Source organism: Panicum hallii, chromosome 5 (genome assembly GCF_002211085.1).
Source record: "Panicum hallii strain FIL2 chromosome 5, PHallii_v3.1, whole genome shotgun sequence".
Taxonomy (NCBI): Eukaryota; Viridiplantae; Streptophyta; class Magnoliopsida; order Poales; family Poaceae; genus Panicum; species Panicum hallii.
In genome coordinates, this window is record NC_038046.1 from 51,996,078 (window position 1) to 52,013,658 (window position 17,581).

General features: G+C 44.5%; 2 protein-coding genes and 1 pseudogene across 5 annotated transcripts; all 3 read right to left on the reverse strand.

The window, feature by feature from the left end:
* Positions 1 to 2,416: 2,416 nt before the first annotated feature.
* Positions 2,417 to 4,785, reverse strand: LOC112892753 (annotated as a pseudogene).
* Positions 4,786 to 5,966: 1,181 nt separating this feature from the next.
* Positions 5,967 to 12,403, reverse strand: LOC112894820. 3 transcript variants are annotated; one of them, XM_025962639.1, is made up of 8 exons: positions 12,152 to 12,397; positions 11,712 to 11,891; positions 9,117 to 9,660; positions 7,679 to 7,781; positions 7,027 to 7,248; positions 6,832 to 6,942; positions 6,119 to 6,226; positions 5,967 to 5,997 (listed from the first exon to the last, which is right to left on the reverse strand). In XM_025962639.1, the coding sequence occupies exons 1-7, from the start codon at positions 12,289 to 12,291 to the stop codon at positions 6,222 to 6,224; spliced, it is 1,305 nt and encodes a 434-aa protein (XP_025818424.1). In that variant the 5' UTR covers positions 12,292 to 12,397; the 3' UTR covers positions 5,967 to 5,997; positions 6,119 to 6,221. The 3 variants fall into 3 exon arrangements, with proteins under 3 accessions (XP_025818424.1, XP_025818422.1, XP_025818423.1); XM_025962637.1 differs by lacking the exons at positions 5,967 to 5,997; positions 6,119 to 6,226 and having other exon boundaries at positions 6,359 to 6,942; XM_025962638.1 differs by lacking the exons at positions 5,967 to 5,997; positions 6,119 to 6,226; positions 11,712 to 11,891 and having other exon boundaries at positions 6,359 to 6,942; positions 12,152 to 12,403.
* Positions 12,404 to 13,002: 599 nt separating this feature from the next.
* Positions 13,003 to 16,694, reverse strand: LOC112894309 (transcription factor Pur-alpha 1). Of its 2 annotated transcripts, none has more exons than XM_025961972.1 (5): positions 16,249 to 16,694; positions 16,096 to 16,143; positions 13,839 to 13,991; positions 13,498 to 13,749; positions 13,003 to 13,406 (listed from the first exon to the last, which is right to left on the reverse strand). In XM_025961972.1, exons 1-5 carry the CDS (start codon positions 16,585 to 16,587, stop codon positions 13,254 to 13,256), a joined length of 945 nt encoding a protein of 314 aa, XP_025817757.1. In that variant the 5' UTR covers positions 16,588 to 16,694; the 3' UTR covers positions 13,003 to 13,253. The 2 variants fall into 2 exon arrangements, with proteins under 2 accessions (XP_025817757.1, XP_025817758.1); XM_025961973.1 differs by having other exon boundaries at positions 13,498 to 13,740; positions 16,249 to 16,693.
* Between the last annotated feature and the right edge of the window lie 887 nt (positions 16,695 to 17,581).

Consider the following 17,581-nt stretch of genomic DNA (forward strand, 5'->3'; position numbering starts at 1 on the left):
GCATGCACGCATGCTCGATAAGTCAACAACAAAAGAAAAAACCTGCGTCATTATTAGTACACATACAAATTAAAACTATTTCCACACAAGTAACAATCATAATCATCAGGTTCATCACGAATTTGACAGTGCTATACTGTCTTGCATTTTAGCTATAGAACATCGAAAACTTTTTGCCGAAGTTGTATGTGCTTGTCGTCATCATCTGAAATTTGTTACAATCTCGGATGGAGGGAGTATAGTATATGCATTATTTTGAAAGTGCACGCAATTATATGCCGAGGACAGTGTCAAAAACAATTGGGGTACTCAGCAGTCAACATTATGGGCTATCTCATAAACTATTCAAAATAGAAATACTTTACACGAAAAAGCTGGTAAAAGGATATGGTCGCCTTGTTAGTGGGGAGCTGCTTTAGTGTTTGGGAATATTTTGCCATCTAATCAGTTTAGGGGTGGTAGACAACGACAATCGGAGCTAACTGTAGTGGAGAATAAAGGGACCGTGCATGCATGCGTGGACCTTTCCCTTTTGAAGGTGACTAAGAGTTTTTTCATGAGGATGCAGACACAGGATTATACAGAACTGCAGAGTTTTTTCAGGATTCAGGAGAACCAAAAAAATAAAGGAAAAAGAGAGAGAGGAAAACTAATCCATTCGGCTGCTGGTATCAAGAGCGTGGTGCCGTACACAGTGGCGGAACGTGAGCCAATTGAAAGGAGGGACAAATTATATTAGTGTTAACTGAGCTACCCCATCGACGGACAACTGTGCTGGTATACCCTATCTTAAAGAAGTTAACTGAGCAAACTCTTTCTTTTTTTGCCTGCCCGTACGTAGTCGGCACCACGCGTTCCAAGCGCCTGCGTTTGCTCCGTGGCATGAGAGACTGAGGTCTGAAGGGACAGCGCAGAGTCTCCCCGCTCCGGCGCTCCCTACTCTTGGGGCTCCCCGACGTGCTTGCCAGCTCGCCACCGCTCCGGCGCTCCGCTACACTCGCGCGCATGACTCGCTTGGCATCTGCCGTCGTACCGCTGGATCCAACGCAGGCAGGAGAGAGACCTCCTGCAGACAGGTTCGGCCACCACGAAGAACCCGACGGGAGAGAACGAAGTCGCCGCCGAGTATTATTGCAGTGGCATCAGCGAGCTGGAAGCTGCACCGAGGTCGAGCAGCCGGCAGTTTGAGGTCCACGACTGCCAGCGGCGACACGAGGGGCGGAGCTGCGCTCGCCCTGCTTTGGTAGAGCTTCTCCACTGATTTCTGCAGTGGTTTTCGATGAAGCCCTACCACCAAACGGTAAGAAGAAAACGGCTCCACACGAGAAGTCTTATAAGCCCCAAAACGACTTACACTCAAATGGATGAGCCCAAAAAAATGGCTTCACTGGTTTCTCCTCTCTCCCCGAGTATTAATAGTTGATAAAGTTATCTAATTTGCCACCGAGAAGCTTGCACTGTGCACCAATACAATCCGGAAGAAAACGACTTACACTCGCAGCTCGTGCATTATATATGTGCATTATCTACCGACACAATCTGGAAGAAAACCAAGAGCTTGCAGCTCGTGCTTAATGCCCTGTTTGTTTCCGCTTATTTCCGATTTTGAAAGCTCGATTTTAGAAAATTCAAAAGTCGGATGACTCCTGGAATCGAGAATCGAGACTCCCAGCTGATCATGGATTCTCGATTCTCGATTCTGGGAGTCATCCGATTTTTGAATTTTCTAAAATCGAGCCTTCAAAATCGGAAATAAGCGGAAACAAATAGGACCTAAGTGGCTTAGCCTTAAGGACCAATGTGTATGCTATATTGATACTGTACACCTTTTTCAAATATTATTTATGCCCAGTTTTTTTTCCCAGAGGATTGGCAAAAATGCGCACTTCCATGTCAGGTGCTCGTTCAAGTGTTGGTGCGTAATGCAAGCGATTGTAGAGTAGAGAACACGTGTGCTCTTAAATAAAAATTGAGGTTGAGTACATATATGAGGAATGCTCTAAAATGAAATTCGTTTGAAAGAGCTTAAAATAAAAATCCGGGTGCATGATGAGTGTAAGGACATGATTGGTTCGCTTCCAAAATGTTGGCATGTTAAAATGTGGGTAAACTCATAAATTTTAGCACTTATTTGGTTGAAGGCCAAAAAACAGCACATTTAACCAAGTGCTATTCTAAACTTGCTAAGATTCTGATAAAAAAAATTGGCATGCTTATATTTTGGCATACCAACCAAGCAGACCCTAAGTTCATATCCGAACCACAGCGAGGAGTGATACACAGTATCGAACTGCCGCACCCGCTCAGGCTGATTAACTGCAAAACGCCGGCTATCTTCTGGTTGAAATAATGCAGCACCAGCTCGGTGACTGCCAGTACACTGATCAGTAATTCAGGCTGTACACTGTCTAGTGCATGTACTGAACAAGTCAGGAATCAAATTCGTTCCTCAAATAACTAGTGAGTTAAGCTGTTTTGTTTTAGAAACTAAAGCAAATAAGACCTCGTAGCTCTATACAAGCAATTCTCTTAAAAGAAACTCCACTCGAGCACATAATACATAGTAAACCTCAATTACTTCCAGAAAGAAATTGCAGTTCCTCTTGCACTTCACTCAACTAAGCTCTCCTCCTCACCGACACCGTAGCCAAGGACATCATGCCCAGCTCTGTAGCCCGCCCCTGGAGGATGCTTTATTCTCTCCGCACAAGCGTAGCAGTTCTCGCCATCATAATAGTCGGGTAGGAATTTGCCACCTGGGAAGACACCTTTGATTCTCAGACCACCTGAAACAAAACAAAACAATAGCATTTGTTCAGAATTTAGATGTATGGGGCAGAGTTTCAAAAGCATACCAGTTTCAAAAACTGAATCAGAAAACTAGCACAATCACTCATAGTTAAAGATTCCAGTAGAAGTTCCGGAGCATGTTGAGGTGTTATGCTTACAAGGGTTTTAAAAAATATGCTTACAACGAAGAAGAAGTCATGGCTTATGCAAAGCCTATACAATGAAATGCCTTATAATGCACACAGCTTATAAATGATTGGGTCCACTATGTCGGATTGTATGTGCAGCGTGTGAGAATGGTATTCAATTCAAGTTTATGCCTTCCAAAGAAATCAAAAACTAATCTCTACTCCAGCAGCCACAATCCAGCAGTCCACCTTATGATATTTGACCTCTATTTTAGATATTAAATAGAGTACACCACACTTTTCAGTAATCCCTTTATTTTCAGTTTCATGTCATCGCTCACCAGATTAACAATTCTTGAACAATACTGTACTCTTGAGAAGTTGTAAATGATTTATTTGGGCAATGGAGTTTTCTAAATAATTTGAAATTGTTAATCTTAAAACCAGCTCAAGCCTTGGGGAATCTAATTTCTGTTTCCTGTCCGCTAAACTATTCAATAGCAACTTTGGCTATACAGATTCCAATTGCAGCACTGTAAAATGTGCCAAAAGATCACCCCTAGTAGTGCTAGTACAGTAACTACTGTGATTTGCGAAACAGCAAGTCAAAAGATAATCTAGCTAAAACTTATGAGCCAACAAAAGAAGACAGGAACATACAAAGCAAAAGGAGCTTACCTGAAGAGTTACCATCAACAATTTCACAGGCAGTAGTGACATATCCGCTGTTGCCATCATCAACGTCATTAAACATACACAACTCAGCAAAGAAGGTCTTCTCCTAGCCTGTCTTCACGTCCCGAGCAATGAAGTTCATGTGCGTGTGGTGAGGATCCTGCAGCCAGTACTCGATGAAGCTGTAAACTTCGTTGAGGCGCACGTGTACATACTGGTATTGCTCATCCTATGAGGAAAAAAGAAACAATGGTTGCATATCAAAAGCAGTGAAACAAGTCCCATAATAATAATAATAATAATAATAATAATAAAGCAGTGAAACAACTGAAACAGAACAGCTATGGATGATACGCTAGGAAGAAGGAATAAGTGCTCACTGGATGATTCTTGTGGTACAGAACCAACGCCATGTTTGCTCTCTTCTTAAAAAGCCGTCGGTAAAACGGAAGCTGTTTTCTATTGGCCGTCCATATATACCTTCTCTATGTTCTCCGCTTCCACATCATCCACGCTCCCCTCCTCGATTTCCTTTTCTACACGAGATCCAGTTGGCAACGTCCCGGAATCAACAACTGGTTTGCTGCATGAATCAGTGCAGATCATGTTAATCTTCTCCCTGTCACGGTGGTACCAATTAAACTAACAGATGAGGTGCATATGGCCAGATTTTAAATTACACTAGGGTTTCGAACTAAGGTGCTGTTTGGATCCAACCAGCAAAAGAGCAAAAGGGCAAAATTTTTGCCATTTGCCAAAAGTTTTGCCATTAGGGGTGTTTGGATCCAAATGGCAACAGTTTTGGCAAAAGCTCATTTAAACCTCTTTTCTCCCTCTCCTATGCAAAACTGAAATGTACTGCTTCTGAAATTGTGGTTCGTATGATTGTGTTCCAAGTGTTCATGCGTAATTAGTGTTAATGATGTATGCGTAAAATGTACTGCTTCTGAAAATATGCAAGGCCACCACCTGTATTTTGATTCTTTTCAACATACAGAATTAGTTTCTACACAGCTGCTGAATTAAGACCTGATGGGGCTCTCTCCGAGAGGCTTTCATCTTTAGTTAAGTTCCAAAGTCCAAATGTAAAAAATGTTTACATAAGTTTCACCATTCATGTGCTCATGTACATGATAAGAACGAAGTGAGTATACAACATCCACCTCCCTTGAAGTGAGTATACAACATCCATGGACCGTTGGACACAATGAAACAACATTATGTAAGTTCCTGATCTCAGTTTCTCTATCTCAGAAAATAAGTTCCTGATCTCTTCATCATCTTGCCTGAAAAAAAGAGGAAATATGACTTGTCCAACTGCAGGAAATAAGAAGTAAAAAAAAACCACAGATGAGAATAGTCAGCAATACCTAGAATTAGGCCCTTGCTCAGAATAAAACATCTTCTTCATGCGATCCACAATGTTAAAAGCAATCACAATCTGAAAATTTAGGAATTGTCAGTGTGCTAGCTATCCATTCTCTGTAAATTGTTGAACAGGCTAAAACACATATCTGTTCAAACTTATACTGTAATACCTTGACTTTGCTCAAATATAAAGACAGCTAGGATGTTTGTTTGAGTAGATTATGACCTTAGAAGCGACAAATTAAAGAGAACAATATCGATGGTGGGTACTAAAAGAGAACCTTCTTTTCGGTTTCCAAATATTCCTCCTCTAGGGATTTCTGTGGACTTGTCTTTTCAGAAATTTCATCATCCGCTCCATGTTCTATTGACTCCTCCCTACAAGATTTGGTCCAAAACACAAGTGCAATACCATCAGTTCTATTATTCTTGTAAGAAAAGGAAGAGTACATGAAAGACATTACAAAGAAAAATTGAATAACCTTGAATTTAAGACTGCCAAATTATCCACATATGTGCGGATCCGATCAATTGATGGACTAAGAACGTCCTGCCCAAGACAAAAAGTTGCATATGAGAACTGAATCAAATATACTCCAAAACTATAATGTCTTAACTAGAAACTCAAACAAGGGTTTTGAACAGCATATATCCAACCACTGACCTTGAAATTAGAAAGGTGACGTTTGGTCAACTTCAGGAAATTGGTTGTGCATCTCTCCAGTTCATCACTGAACAAAAAGTAAAGCTGAATCAAGTAAACTTATTTTTTGGTCACAATATGCAGCACAACAGAAATGGATTATGCAATTTCTAATTGTAGCTTTACAACAGGTTGAAAAAGAGTAATAGGACAAAAGGGAGGCAAGTTGTTAAAGGCATGTACGGTCACAATCACTACATACATGGTTTTATTTTCCTTCTGTTCATTGTATGAGGACTGAAGTTGCCATGTATCCTCAAGGAAATTTACCCAAGTCTTGACTACACCAGCTTCCACGTTACATGAGTCAATAGATTTTGAAAGTTCATTCTCCTGAATTGATGCAGAAAACAAACATCAAACTAGCAATATTTTGGAAACAATAGTAAGCATCAATCTCATCAAATACAAAAGGATCAAAACTGAAACTGGATAATCAGGAAAGCATAGGCACCTTTGCTTGTAAACTAAAGACCATCTGGTTGTTTGCCTCATGAAATTGGTCCCTCTCTTCCCTTGTCTGCTTGAGGCGGCCAACAGCAGCATTCAGTGAAATGTTAACCTGTTTGTAATGAAACATTGGAAACAATATCAAGATCAAAATTCTGTGTTTGGATCCAAATGGCAAAAGTTTTGGCAAAAGCTCATTTAAACCTCTTTTCTCCCTCTCCTATCCCCTTTCCCGCCACCTCTTTTCCGCCATTTCATACAGAGTGCATAAAATTGACAATCCAAAATTTATACAGTCCAAACCAAAGTGCATACAATTATTTATCCAAAGTTCATACAGTTCCATACAAAGTACACAAATTTGCACTTCTAAAGTTTATCTACTGTACAAAGCATTGGCCATTTGATCTCGAAATTCATTGATGTTGCAATCTTCATCCAATCGTCCTGTGTCCCGTGTACGTGTTTGTGACATTGATGCCTCAACTGGAACATAGTGCTCATCACGGTCGCAACGATCAAAGTGTTCATCCATGAGCTTACTCTCTCTAATAAAATTATGCAATGCCATGCATGCTACAATTATTCGGGCTTGCTTTGCCGGTGGGTAGCTTGGCACTTTCAACAACATCCTCCACTTCATTTTTAAAACTCCAAAGGCCCTTTCCACGACATTTCTAAGTGAAGAATGAGCAAAATTGAAGGTTTCTTTCGTACCTCTGGGCATTGTGGAATTACGAAACTCTGGTAGATGGTATTTTGTCCCCTTGTAAGATGCAAGATAACCTGCACGATTTGGATATCCCGAATCCACTAGGTAGTACTTCCCTACAAAATTAATTTTCTGTTAGTAAGAAAACCAACAATAAAACAACACATGTCATGTACTTGTTGCACAGTTTGGTATTATACCTAGAGGTGGGTGTGGAAACCTTTCTTTGTACTTGTTGATGGCATCATTGAACACTCTCATGTCGTGCACTGATCCCGGCCATCCAGCAAGCACAAATGTGAATCTCATGTCAAAGTCTACAACTGCAAGCACATTTTGTGTTTTGTGCCCCTTTCGACAAAGATATTGAACCTTTTTATCATTTGGCACTACAACTTCCACATGAGTTCCATCAATTGCCCCTGTACAATCATTGAAGTGTGGCCTGAATTTCGGACATTGCAACCGTCGGTGTATTGTCTTGAATTCTGAGTCCACTGGCCTAATTATATCAGCAACTAGTTTGACAAGGCATTTTAAAATTTTTCCAAAGTTGTGGTGTACTGTCTCTAGTGACCTTTGCAGTCGATTATCTACTTGTCTGACTGACTGAGATGCACCAACCATCCAAAGGAACATTCCTACGGCCTCTATACTATTACACTTTGATGTTGACTTGAGGCCATAAGATTGCACTAACAGGTCATGTAGTTTATAAAACATTGGTGGTGTCATCCTAAACAATTTGTAACATTCAGTTTCATCAGCTAAATTCCTCATCACCCACTCTTGACCACTTTCAGGGGGCTGTCCTCCTCTTATTTTTGTGCATATAAGTGTCATGATACATACCAAAAAAGAAGATCGTCTCCATCACTTGCTTCTCATGCTCAGCGTCCTCCTGTAACAAGTTCAGCAGCTCTTCGTCACTTGAGTCCAACTGAGCATCCAATTCCTGTGAGACAACAAACAGTAATGCATTAGTAAACAATTGAGACAATGCTATGTGAGACCTGAAATTGTAATGAACCAGTAAACAAATGAGATAAGGACATATGACACAACAAACAGTAATGGGTCATAAACATATGAGACAACGATATTGTTCAACACAAATAGAACAGGCACACAAATGTCCAGTGACACACATGGTTTGCACACACAATTATTACATCAATATGGTACACTAATCTAGATTTTTTTTCCTTGCAATATCTTCTCAGGAATGCCACCCTTCCTTCTGATGTCTCCATGTTAATGAAAAACTTCATTAGTGCCTCATCTTTGCAGATATGGGAGACTGCATAAAACTCTGGACTACTTTCATCTAACCCAGCTTGTTTTGCCAACTGTTGTGCTTTTTTAATTGCATCTTCCAACTTCGCCTCAGCATTTTCTTGTTTGCTCCCAAGTTTCTTCAAAAATAGATTCCTTTCAGCTGATTGCCTAGCAGACATGTGAAGGTATTGCTTCATCACCTTCAACATAGGGCTCTTGCTCTTCTTGATAGGACTATCTGCAGTAGACCTAGTGCTTGTACTGCTAGCCCGTTTATGCCCGCTGGAACTCATAGGGCTGTTTTCAGTTCCTTGAAGCTCCTCTTCCTCTTCCTCATATCCCTGTGCCTCATCTTCATAAAGCGCCTCATCCTCTTCTTGGCCAGGAACAAATGCACTCGATCCATCAACAGCTACATCATGGAAACAGTGCTCTAGCAAATCAAAATGTTCTGGAGGTCCCCACTTCAGTTTCTTGAATTCTGGACATCCCTGAGAAAAAAAGAACACCACACAATTAGAATGGCTAAGTAAAATTCAATTATGCACAATTGAAATGCAAGGACAATTACCTTTGTTTTTGTATCCCACCAGTCTTTGCTTGCAGTAGGCCATCCTTGGTCATCACGGCCTAAACCACTGTTAGTGTGCATATCTTTTATGAACCCATACATCTGCTTTAGAGTCCTAATTCGCCCACTGAGCTGCTTCGTGTCATGCATTAAGCCTGTTGCGCAATGGTACTTTGCACAAAGCTGCCTGTACCCCTCTCTAGACATGATTCCTTTGTTGTAATTACCCAACCCTATTTGCTCAGAGAGGAGTTGAAGCAACACAGTATTATTGTGACTCGACCAATTTGCCTTGTCAATTTTCTTTGCAACAGATTTTTTTTCTTTTGTCAATCTACAACAATATGCATGACGAGGACATGGCGTGCATATATAACATAGAAAAGAACAATAAGAACACAGTATTAATAAGAACACAATAAGAACAAACCATCACGATACCTGAACGATCTCCTGCACGTCCTCTGCATCCTCCAGCTCGGTCCCGTCGCTGGTCCCGTACCGAGGACTAGAAGGATCACCGGGAGCAACCGAGGCAGGTGCCAACCCACCACCTCGGCCGCGGCTGGATGACAGACCTGGACCGCGTGGTTTGCGAAGGCCAACTGTGCGGATCGGGCCTCCTGTGCCACGGGGCGGTGGAGGGGAACGAACGGGCCTCTTGCGGCCGTCGCTTCCGATCCCGCCGTCAGACTGCACCAGGCTTTGGTACCTCGCCGGGTAGGGCCACCCTTCCGGCTGCGAGTTGAGGGCGAGACCTTCCATGCCCAGACGAGAGACCGGCGTCCGGGCCGCGTCGTCGGAGTAGAAATCAAATCCCTCGTCAGGGGAGTACAGTTCGGGCTGGGAGAAGACATCCCGGGTCCCGTCAACCCCAAATCCGGCCATCTGCGGTCCTGCTTTTGGGGTCGTTGGAGGCAGAGGCCGAGGAGATGCGCCGGTGGCGGTGGACTCGGCCAGTGAGGACGTGGGCGCGGTCTCAGATCTGCATAATGAAATAATTAAGATGTCTACCTTCATCTGACAGAATAGGATAACAAAAAATAAAAAATGCAATTGATAAATTCACAAAGGCATGGCAGAAAAGCATGTAGAACAGAAATATAAAAATTCACTACTGCAAGAAAACACAAACAGCCAAACAATGATGAGAAAATAAACTGAATTTTAGTATGCTAACTCCCTTTCTCCTAACATAGAAAAACATATCGGATTCTGGTGCTTGAAATTGACTTTTGCGAATCCAATTGATACTGCTTTGTACCATGAACACACAAGCATGACATCTTAGAATTTATCTCACTTGCTAAGCATTTTGACACAATCATCCATTCATTTAGCCATCAGAGCTACATTGTCCATCTATTGTTGCTCACCGCTCCCTAGAAAATAAATGTCACTCACATAACAAGACAGAAGAATGTTGTTAACTCGGTACGTGGTCAGATACAGCTAGAAGGATGCAGGGTACATTTGCAAATGTTGAAACTCACAAAACTAAATCATAATATAGTCATAGTATATATCCTAAAAGGCGTGCACCCCATGCTACATCATCCAAGATGGAAATTAGACAATGAAACAAAATAACGCAAGCAAACAAATATAGGTAGGCAAACTGAAGAAGCAGACAAGCAATCAACAGACCGCAAGGAAATGGGGGCAATCATTGCAACAAACAAAAAGGAAAGGAAAACCTACTCATAACTGCTTATCCACAGCATGACAAACAAGCTAGCTAGCTGCAGCTGAAACTTGGCACAATACCTCATCGCTACTACATATTTTCATGAACTTGACTAGGACCCCTGACAGTGCATCACAGGTAAACTGAACTAAGAACTGAAAGTCTGAAAGCACCCATTCTCTATTAAGACGTAGTTCATGGAACGAAGCAAAGCCCAAAATTCAGTGAGACTGTGCACCGGGCAGATATAATCATACTAATGCTCAGAAACAATGGAGAAGAACAAACAAATCTGCCAATTCGAAAATATCACCAATTCACCACAAGGAACAGTTCCACCCGTTGACAGAACAAAATCACATGACTTAGGGAATTTCAAGCGGACAGAGGACAAATTTGACCGCACGCGCGGATTTGACAACGAACTGGAGCAGCCCCGGAACCCAGGAATGGGGGGCCAGAATTAGGGGAACTGAAGCAGAGAGAAGGCGCTGCCCTGCGCTCGCAGCCCCGGAACCGCCCCCAAGATCCGCACCTACCCGTCCCTACGAGGGGGCCGGCGAAGAAACACCACGGAATCGCAACACGAAACGAAACGGGGGATTGGAATTAATAAAGCTTGGAGAAACCGCGGGGCTGTGCACCAACCTGGGGCCGCGGCCGCGGGTAGCTTGCCGGGGCAAGAAAGAGGAGGGGTTTCCCGTTTCGCAGCGAAATTCGGCTCGAATCTCCCACCGAATCCGCTGTGCTCCCTCGTCTGGGGGAGACGGAGGGAGGAGCTAGTAACTGACACGAAATGGCAAGGGGAAGAAATTTAAAATGCTTGTGGCTGGTCCTCGGCGCAGGTGTGCCTTATGGTTTTGGTGCGGTGGGCGGAGGTCGGGCGGCGGGCGGCGGGGGCGGAGGCCGAGGCGCGGGGTCGGGCGGCGGGGGCGGAGGCAGAGGCGCGGGGTCGGGCGGCGGGCGGCGGAGGCCGAGGCGCGGGGTCGGGCGGCGGAGGTCGGGCGGCGGGCGGCGGGGGGGGAGGCCGGGGCGCGGGGTCGGGCGGCGGGGGCGGAGGCCGAGGCGCGGGGTCGGGCGGCGGGGTCGGGATGCGGGATCTGGCGGTTGCTGTTTCCCTTTTGGTCTTTTGCTACCTGGTGTTGCTCTTTCCTTTTTGACACAAGGTGTTTGGGTCCTAATGGAAAAAAAAGAGCAAATTTTTTCCCTTTTGCCCTTTTGCCAAAGGATCCAAACAGGCCCTAAACAGCAATCCAAATCATCCTCACTGGAAAACGAAACAAATCACTTCGGCTCCACACGCGGAAGGAAAAGAGGGGAAGGGAAGATGATGCGTCAGGAGAGCTTACACAGCACGATGCGCGCGCTTGATTGCAGCTCTGACGATCTTCCTGCCCGACCGCGCTCGCTGTCCCCGCCGGCGCTCCCTCTCCTTGCGCACGCCGCCTTCATCATCCGCATTCCCCTCCTCGATTTCCTTCTCCACACGAGACCCGCTCGGTAGCGTCTCGGAATCAACCGCAGGCTCGCTGCAGGAATGATTGCAGACCACGTTAATCTTCTCCTCGTCACGGTGCTACCAATTAAACTGCACATGAGTCGTGAGGGGCATATATGGCTTGGTGTCAAAATTACACTAGCGTTCTGAACTAAACGGAAGTCCAAAACCAAATCATCCTCACTGGAAAACGACACGAATCACTTTGTGGCGGCTCCACACGTGGATGGAGATCGAAGAGAGGAGGGGGAGGGGGAGGAGAGGCGTCTGGAGACTGGAGGGCTTGCTTACGCGGCACGACGCGCGCGCTTGACTGCTTCGCCGGCGGGCTCGCTGTCCCCGCTGTCGCTTCCTTCCCTTGCGCGCGCCTCCTTCCGCCGAAACGGCGGCGGCCCCCCTTCCGGGCGCGCCGGGAGCCGGTGCCCTACCATCACGAGGCCGCCCGCGGAGCCAAGACGAGGTGGAGACCTGACTCCTCCTCCCTCAACACGTCCCCAGGTGATTTTGGTGCGAGATCTGCGGCCTGTGGGCTTGGCGGACTTGAAGAAGCACGGACGGCGAGGAGCCGACGAGCGAGGGGCCGGTCTTAATGGGCCCTGCTCGGGGCAAACTCCCTAACGTTCTGGGCCCTCCTGGCCCACGCCGGCAAGTTAAGCTGGAGGGAAGGGCCGCAGCGGAACACGGAGAACTATACATCTTCCGGGAGTTGTTTTCTTCGGTACCTTCCACTGTTGGAGATTGGTGCAGGCAACATCGACGCCTGTGTCCCACAAAACAAATAGAAAACTATCAATCCTACATTCCTTGTCATGTGAATAAAAAACCTCCGCTCCTGCGCATGTGCGCTGTGGGGGAAGGGAAGGAACAGCCCCCGCCAGCCTTTGAGAGCGGAAATCGACTAGTGGGCCGTCGTGGACTTAAGATGGGCCGCTTGTTGGGTTTAAAGCTTTGGCACTCTTTAACGGACCAATGTTACCATCTCCGATTTGAGCTACTCTGCACGCAGGCCAATGCACACCACCACCACACGTAGGAAGAATTCACAATGCAGAGGCCGACAACTACTCGTAAGCGCAACACAATGTCAGCAGCATAGCAGTTCTCCCCCAGAACGAAAGTAGCATGAAGCATGAAAACAGGGCTAATACTGCAGCAACAACACATATACCACCCCACGAACAATATACTGCTTATTATTCCTCCGACTGAAAGAGAAAAAAAGAAAAAGGTCCCAAACAAATCAATCCTCACCACTGAATTCAAAAAAGAAAGAGGAGAGACATTATTATCCCCACCAGATGAATTAATACTGCGTGATCTACATTACCACACACCACATGACACACCTACAGGAGGCATAACAGCAGTCTCGCCGAGGCCACGGTCGAGGCAATCATCTCTGGCTGGGCTCAACAGTGCGCACGTTGGCGCTGCTCATTCCTTCAAGCCTGTCCTTCATTATATCTACAAAGTGACCAACCATTTCATGGAACTGCTTCAGACCAGAGAGCGGTAAGATTATCGATGAACGGTCATTTCCAGCCACCTATTATAAGTACAAGCAGTGAGAGCAATTCATTAGTCAGGTAAGGGGGCAGAACTGTCACAGGGTTATGTAATGAGAAACAACATGATACCTCAGATATCCTCAAATAGTGGCCCCTGTTATTGCTACCCAGGTCGAAGAAGAACCTCTTCTGATCTGCCCTAATCACCTTAGACATTCCCATGCCGCTAATTTCTTCCTGAGGAGGCAGATCAACCAAGCGTTCAACATCTACCTCAGGCCCAGACGCAGACTGGCTACCATGTCCAGCTATAAATCCGGCACCCACATCATCAGAAAGGCCGGGAAGGCGTTCTGGTGGTTCCATGTGTTGCTGGCCAATCCGAAGTCAGAAGAACACAATAATGGCGTTATTAGAGGCTAGATAGACTTAATAAATATGCCACAAACTGTTCGCTTCATTAGCGGTACCTGATTTGGATGATTTGGTAGGACATACAGTCGAGAAGCCTCGTTATTTATTTCCAATAGCACATTCCTGAATGCTTCCCAACCTTCTTCACCAGAGCTGCCAGCCGGAACTATTATTGTACTACGATTTCTGTTGACAGAGGCCTCTGAAACCTAAATACAAAATGCTGTTTCATCAGCAGGTAAATATTGTAGTTATGTCACACATATTTACACTACACAATTACTTTAGAAGCATGTGGTAGATCAAAAGTGTCATTACTTGCAAACACGAAACAAAGATAAACGGTACTGTACTCCAACTATCTGCAAGATCATAATCTTGTATCGTTTATATCCATGTGGTCTGTTTTGCAACTTCACAAATGCCAGAAAGTTGTATACAGTTTCAGGAATGCACCAAAAGTGTGCGATAGCTGAATAGCACTGAGGATTGAGGTGGTTCAAGATCACTACATATATTATTCAAGAAGATTAAGCAAAAGAAGTTTTTTTTGAGATTACTGTAGACAATACGCCTGCTCAAAATCGTTTATATTCCTCACAAAAAAAAACATTCAAGACAATAAGAAAAGCTTGAGAAATTAAACAAGCAATGTGATATGTTCAGCAACAGAAAACCCACCAGCAATAAAGTAGCATACAATATTTTATCAGATAACACCTGTCACAATCTGAAGCCGCTATCTGAAGATGAAAGACTTTTTATGCTAAGAACATGCATCGACCATTGTCTTGAGATTTATAAGCCATACAAGTTTCAGATGGAGATTTAAGTCTATACTGTTTATGTGCACAATCTATTAGGTCTCTTCTGCAAATTTACCCTTTTATGTTGTTTTCAGGTTTTGGTGTCAATCTGAAACTATGAACAGATAGCTTCAGTTTCAGAAATACACTGTTCCAATTGACCATCATAATTAGATACAAGCATTCAATGTTCTAACTCAAAATTTCAGATAAACATCAAGAAAAATAACCTGCAAGGTTCTGTAAAAGACAAGTAACCTGTGAAACAAATAAATTGCCTGATCTATTGATATGTGCACATTAAGATTGGGTATTGGCATATTGCCCCACACCCCACCAGTACACACATTTACCAATCAAACTTCCACCTTTTACTTTTTCTTTGGAACTACAAGTGCTACAACAGGCTAAAATCAACAAAAGAAAAAATCTGAAAAGCAATTCATGATTCCATAAGGCGATTGTTTTTATAAAACAATATAATATCACTGATCATAAAAGAGTTCCATTGTAAACAAAAAGATAGCCAAATCAATGTAACAGCGGCACATAAGCAAGTAGAATTCTCCACATAACTCGAAGGCAACTGTCAAGTAGTCAATGAGTATCTTCAGTGAACAGTCGAATAACATAACTGCAAAACATCTTGTTATTGAATGTACTAATCATTGATTTGGCTATCTTTTTATTTACAATGGAACTCTTTTATGAATGTACTAATCATTGGTGAACCTATAGCACCATATCAACAGCTTCTACTCCCTCTGGAGAGAAACTGACATTTTCTTACTTTCCACGGTCTTTGATGTGTGACTTAGACAGCTGTTTTCTATTTAATTTTACGAGACTATGAAAGTAATTTTCAAGATAGATCAACATATGAAAGCTAAATATTTTAACAGTTCTTGACATAAAAGCTTCAAAAGTTTGACCAGATCTTGTCCAAAACATATTTTAGTATCTGTGACCAGAAGGGAGTATACCATTAAAGGCCAACATGAGATGGTACTTTGCTCAGTGACACCAGATTCTAAAATAACTGGCAGTAACAAGCAGTACAAGTGAAATTGCCAAAATAGGAGAAACCAAAACCTGTGAATGGCACAGCACCAAAGAGGAAAGTCCCATCTTGATCATCCATCTTTGGTCTGTGGCCCTGTAGGACCTTTTCAAAGCTTGAAGTAACCCACAAACACATCTTTTTAGGACTACACATTGACTTCAAGACTTGGTCAAAAAAGACTGACCGTGCAACTGACAAGTGGGTCTATGCTACACACATCGATGACAAAACTTAGTAGACTCATCCATTATTAATGAGCAGTACGAAAAGCTGAGGATCAAATGACTAGGAAAACAATTATAGAACTTTTTCACTTGCTAATCCAGTTCTAGTATGAAAAATTATCCCATTCCAGCCAATTTGGCAATTTCACCGCACCAAACACACAAAAAGGTTACAGAATTTGATATTGCACACGTAATCATACAGAGAACGTTACGTCACCTTGAGGAATCGGCCTCTCTTGTTCTCCCCGATATCGAAATAGAACACCTGCACCGCGCAACTGACAGAATTTAGAGCACGCCAAAATTGGCAGCAGCGCCAACAGAATCAGCGGCAAAACCGGGCGAATCGCGGAGAGAGCGGGGCCAATACCTTGGTCTGGAGCCGCAGCTCCTTGCTGAAGGCGTCGCGCTCGTCGGTGCGGATGTAGTAGTCGAAGAGGTCGAGGAACCAGGCGACGCCGTCGACGGGGACGATGATGGTGGAGCGCGTGGCCGAGGTCTTCTCGGAGATCTTGAGATACCTCCCCCGCGGGTTCTCCTTCAGATCGAAGTAGAACAGCTTGTGCTCGAACTGCAGCGTCTTGCTGACGAGCTCCACGTCGCCGCCCCCGCCCCCGCCCCCGCCGCCGCCGCCGGGGCCGACCCCGCCGCCCAGCATGACCCCTCCCCCGACTCCGCCGGCGCCGCCTCCGCCACCGCCGCCGTCCATGGCCGCCGCAAGGGTAGGGTTTTGGGGGAACTTGGAGGTCGCGATTAGGGTTTGGGTTTAAACGGAGGAAGCTCGAGTGGAAGGAGGGGGATGTGAGGTTGGGAATTGGGATAGATCTCGAGGGCGGGTTTACCCCGGAAACGGTGGGCGACTCGGTTTCGTTCGCATCGAACAGCTGACGTGTAGGCCATGGTTTCGGTGGAGCCCGCGGGTCAGTGGGCGGGGTGCACTCTTGGTGGGCGGGACGGGTCGGGTCGCGGCGCCCGTGTGTGCGTGCTGTACCTGCGGATGCTGACCTGACCGCGCGCCCGTGGCGTGCCGACCCGCGATTGGCCGCCGCTCTCACTGACAAGATTGGACTGGCCGGCCGTGTAAGGTTCCGGCACTTTTTATTCCCCATTTGGGTGGGTTCTCCCGTTTGGGCAGAGAGGCAGTCTCAAGATCAGCTCGTGTGAAAGCCAGCATAGCTCTGTATGGAAACTTACTACTAGTCTCATCAATGGAACTCTAGTGGATAGGAACTCGAGGATGGTAGAAGGGGTGTATCTCGTTGCATGTGTATGGTCCAACCTGTCGTCTCTTGGAATGTAGGACTAGTGTGTTTTTTTGTTTGGTTGTCTATATGAAATATTAGGTCTAGTAGTGCCTCACTAGAACTTTGATTTATTTTTCCTCTTTAGCATTAATGATGTTATTAATGTGTATTGGACAATGCCATGTATTACTTCAAAGTAGGTTAAATATGGTAAAGGGTTATTGGAGTATAGTTAGTGAAAAAAGGTAAAGTTTGTTGTAGCACTACCTTTTTTACTTTTTCGTTGTCTCATGCAATAAATTAAACACAATCTCTTTCTTGGCTAGCTTAAATAATGGCATCTATTTATTGGCTAGTTTGATAGTTTAAATAGATACAGACAAAAAATGACATTATGTCAACATACCTCATGGCTCAATGATATAGTTAGGGGAGGTGAGAAACCAAACAAATATACTA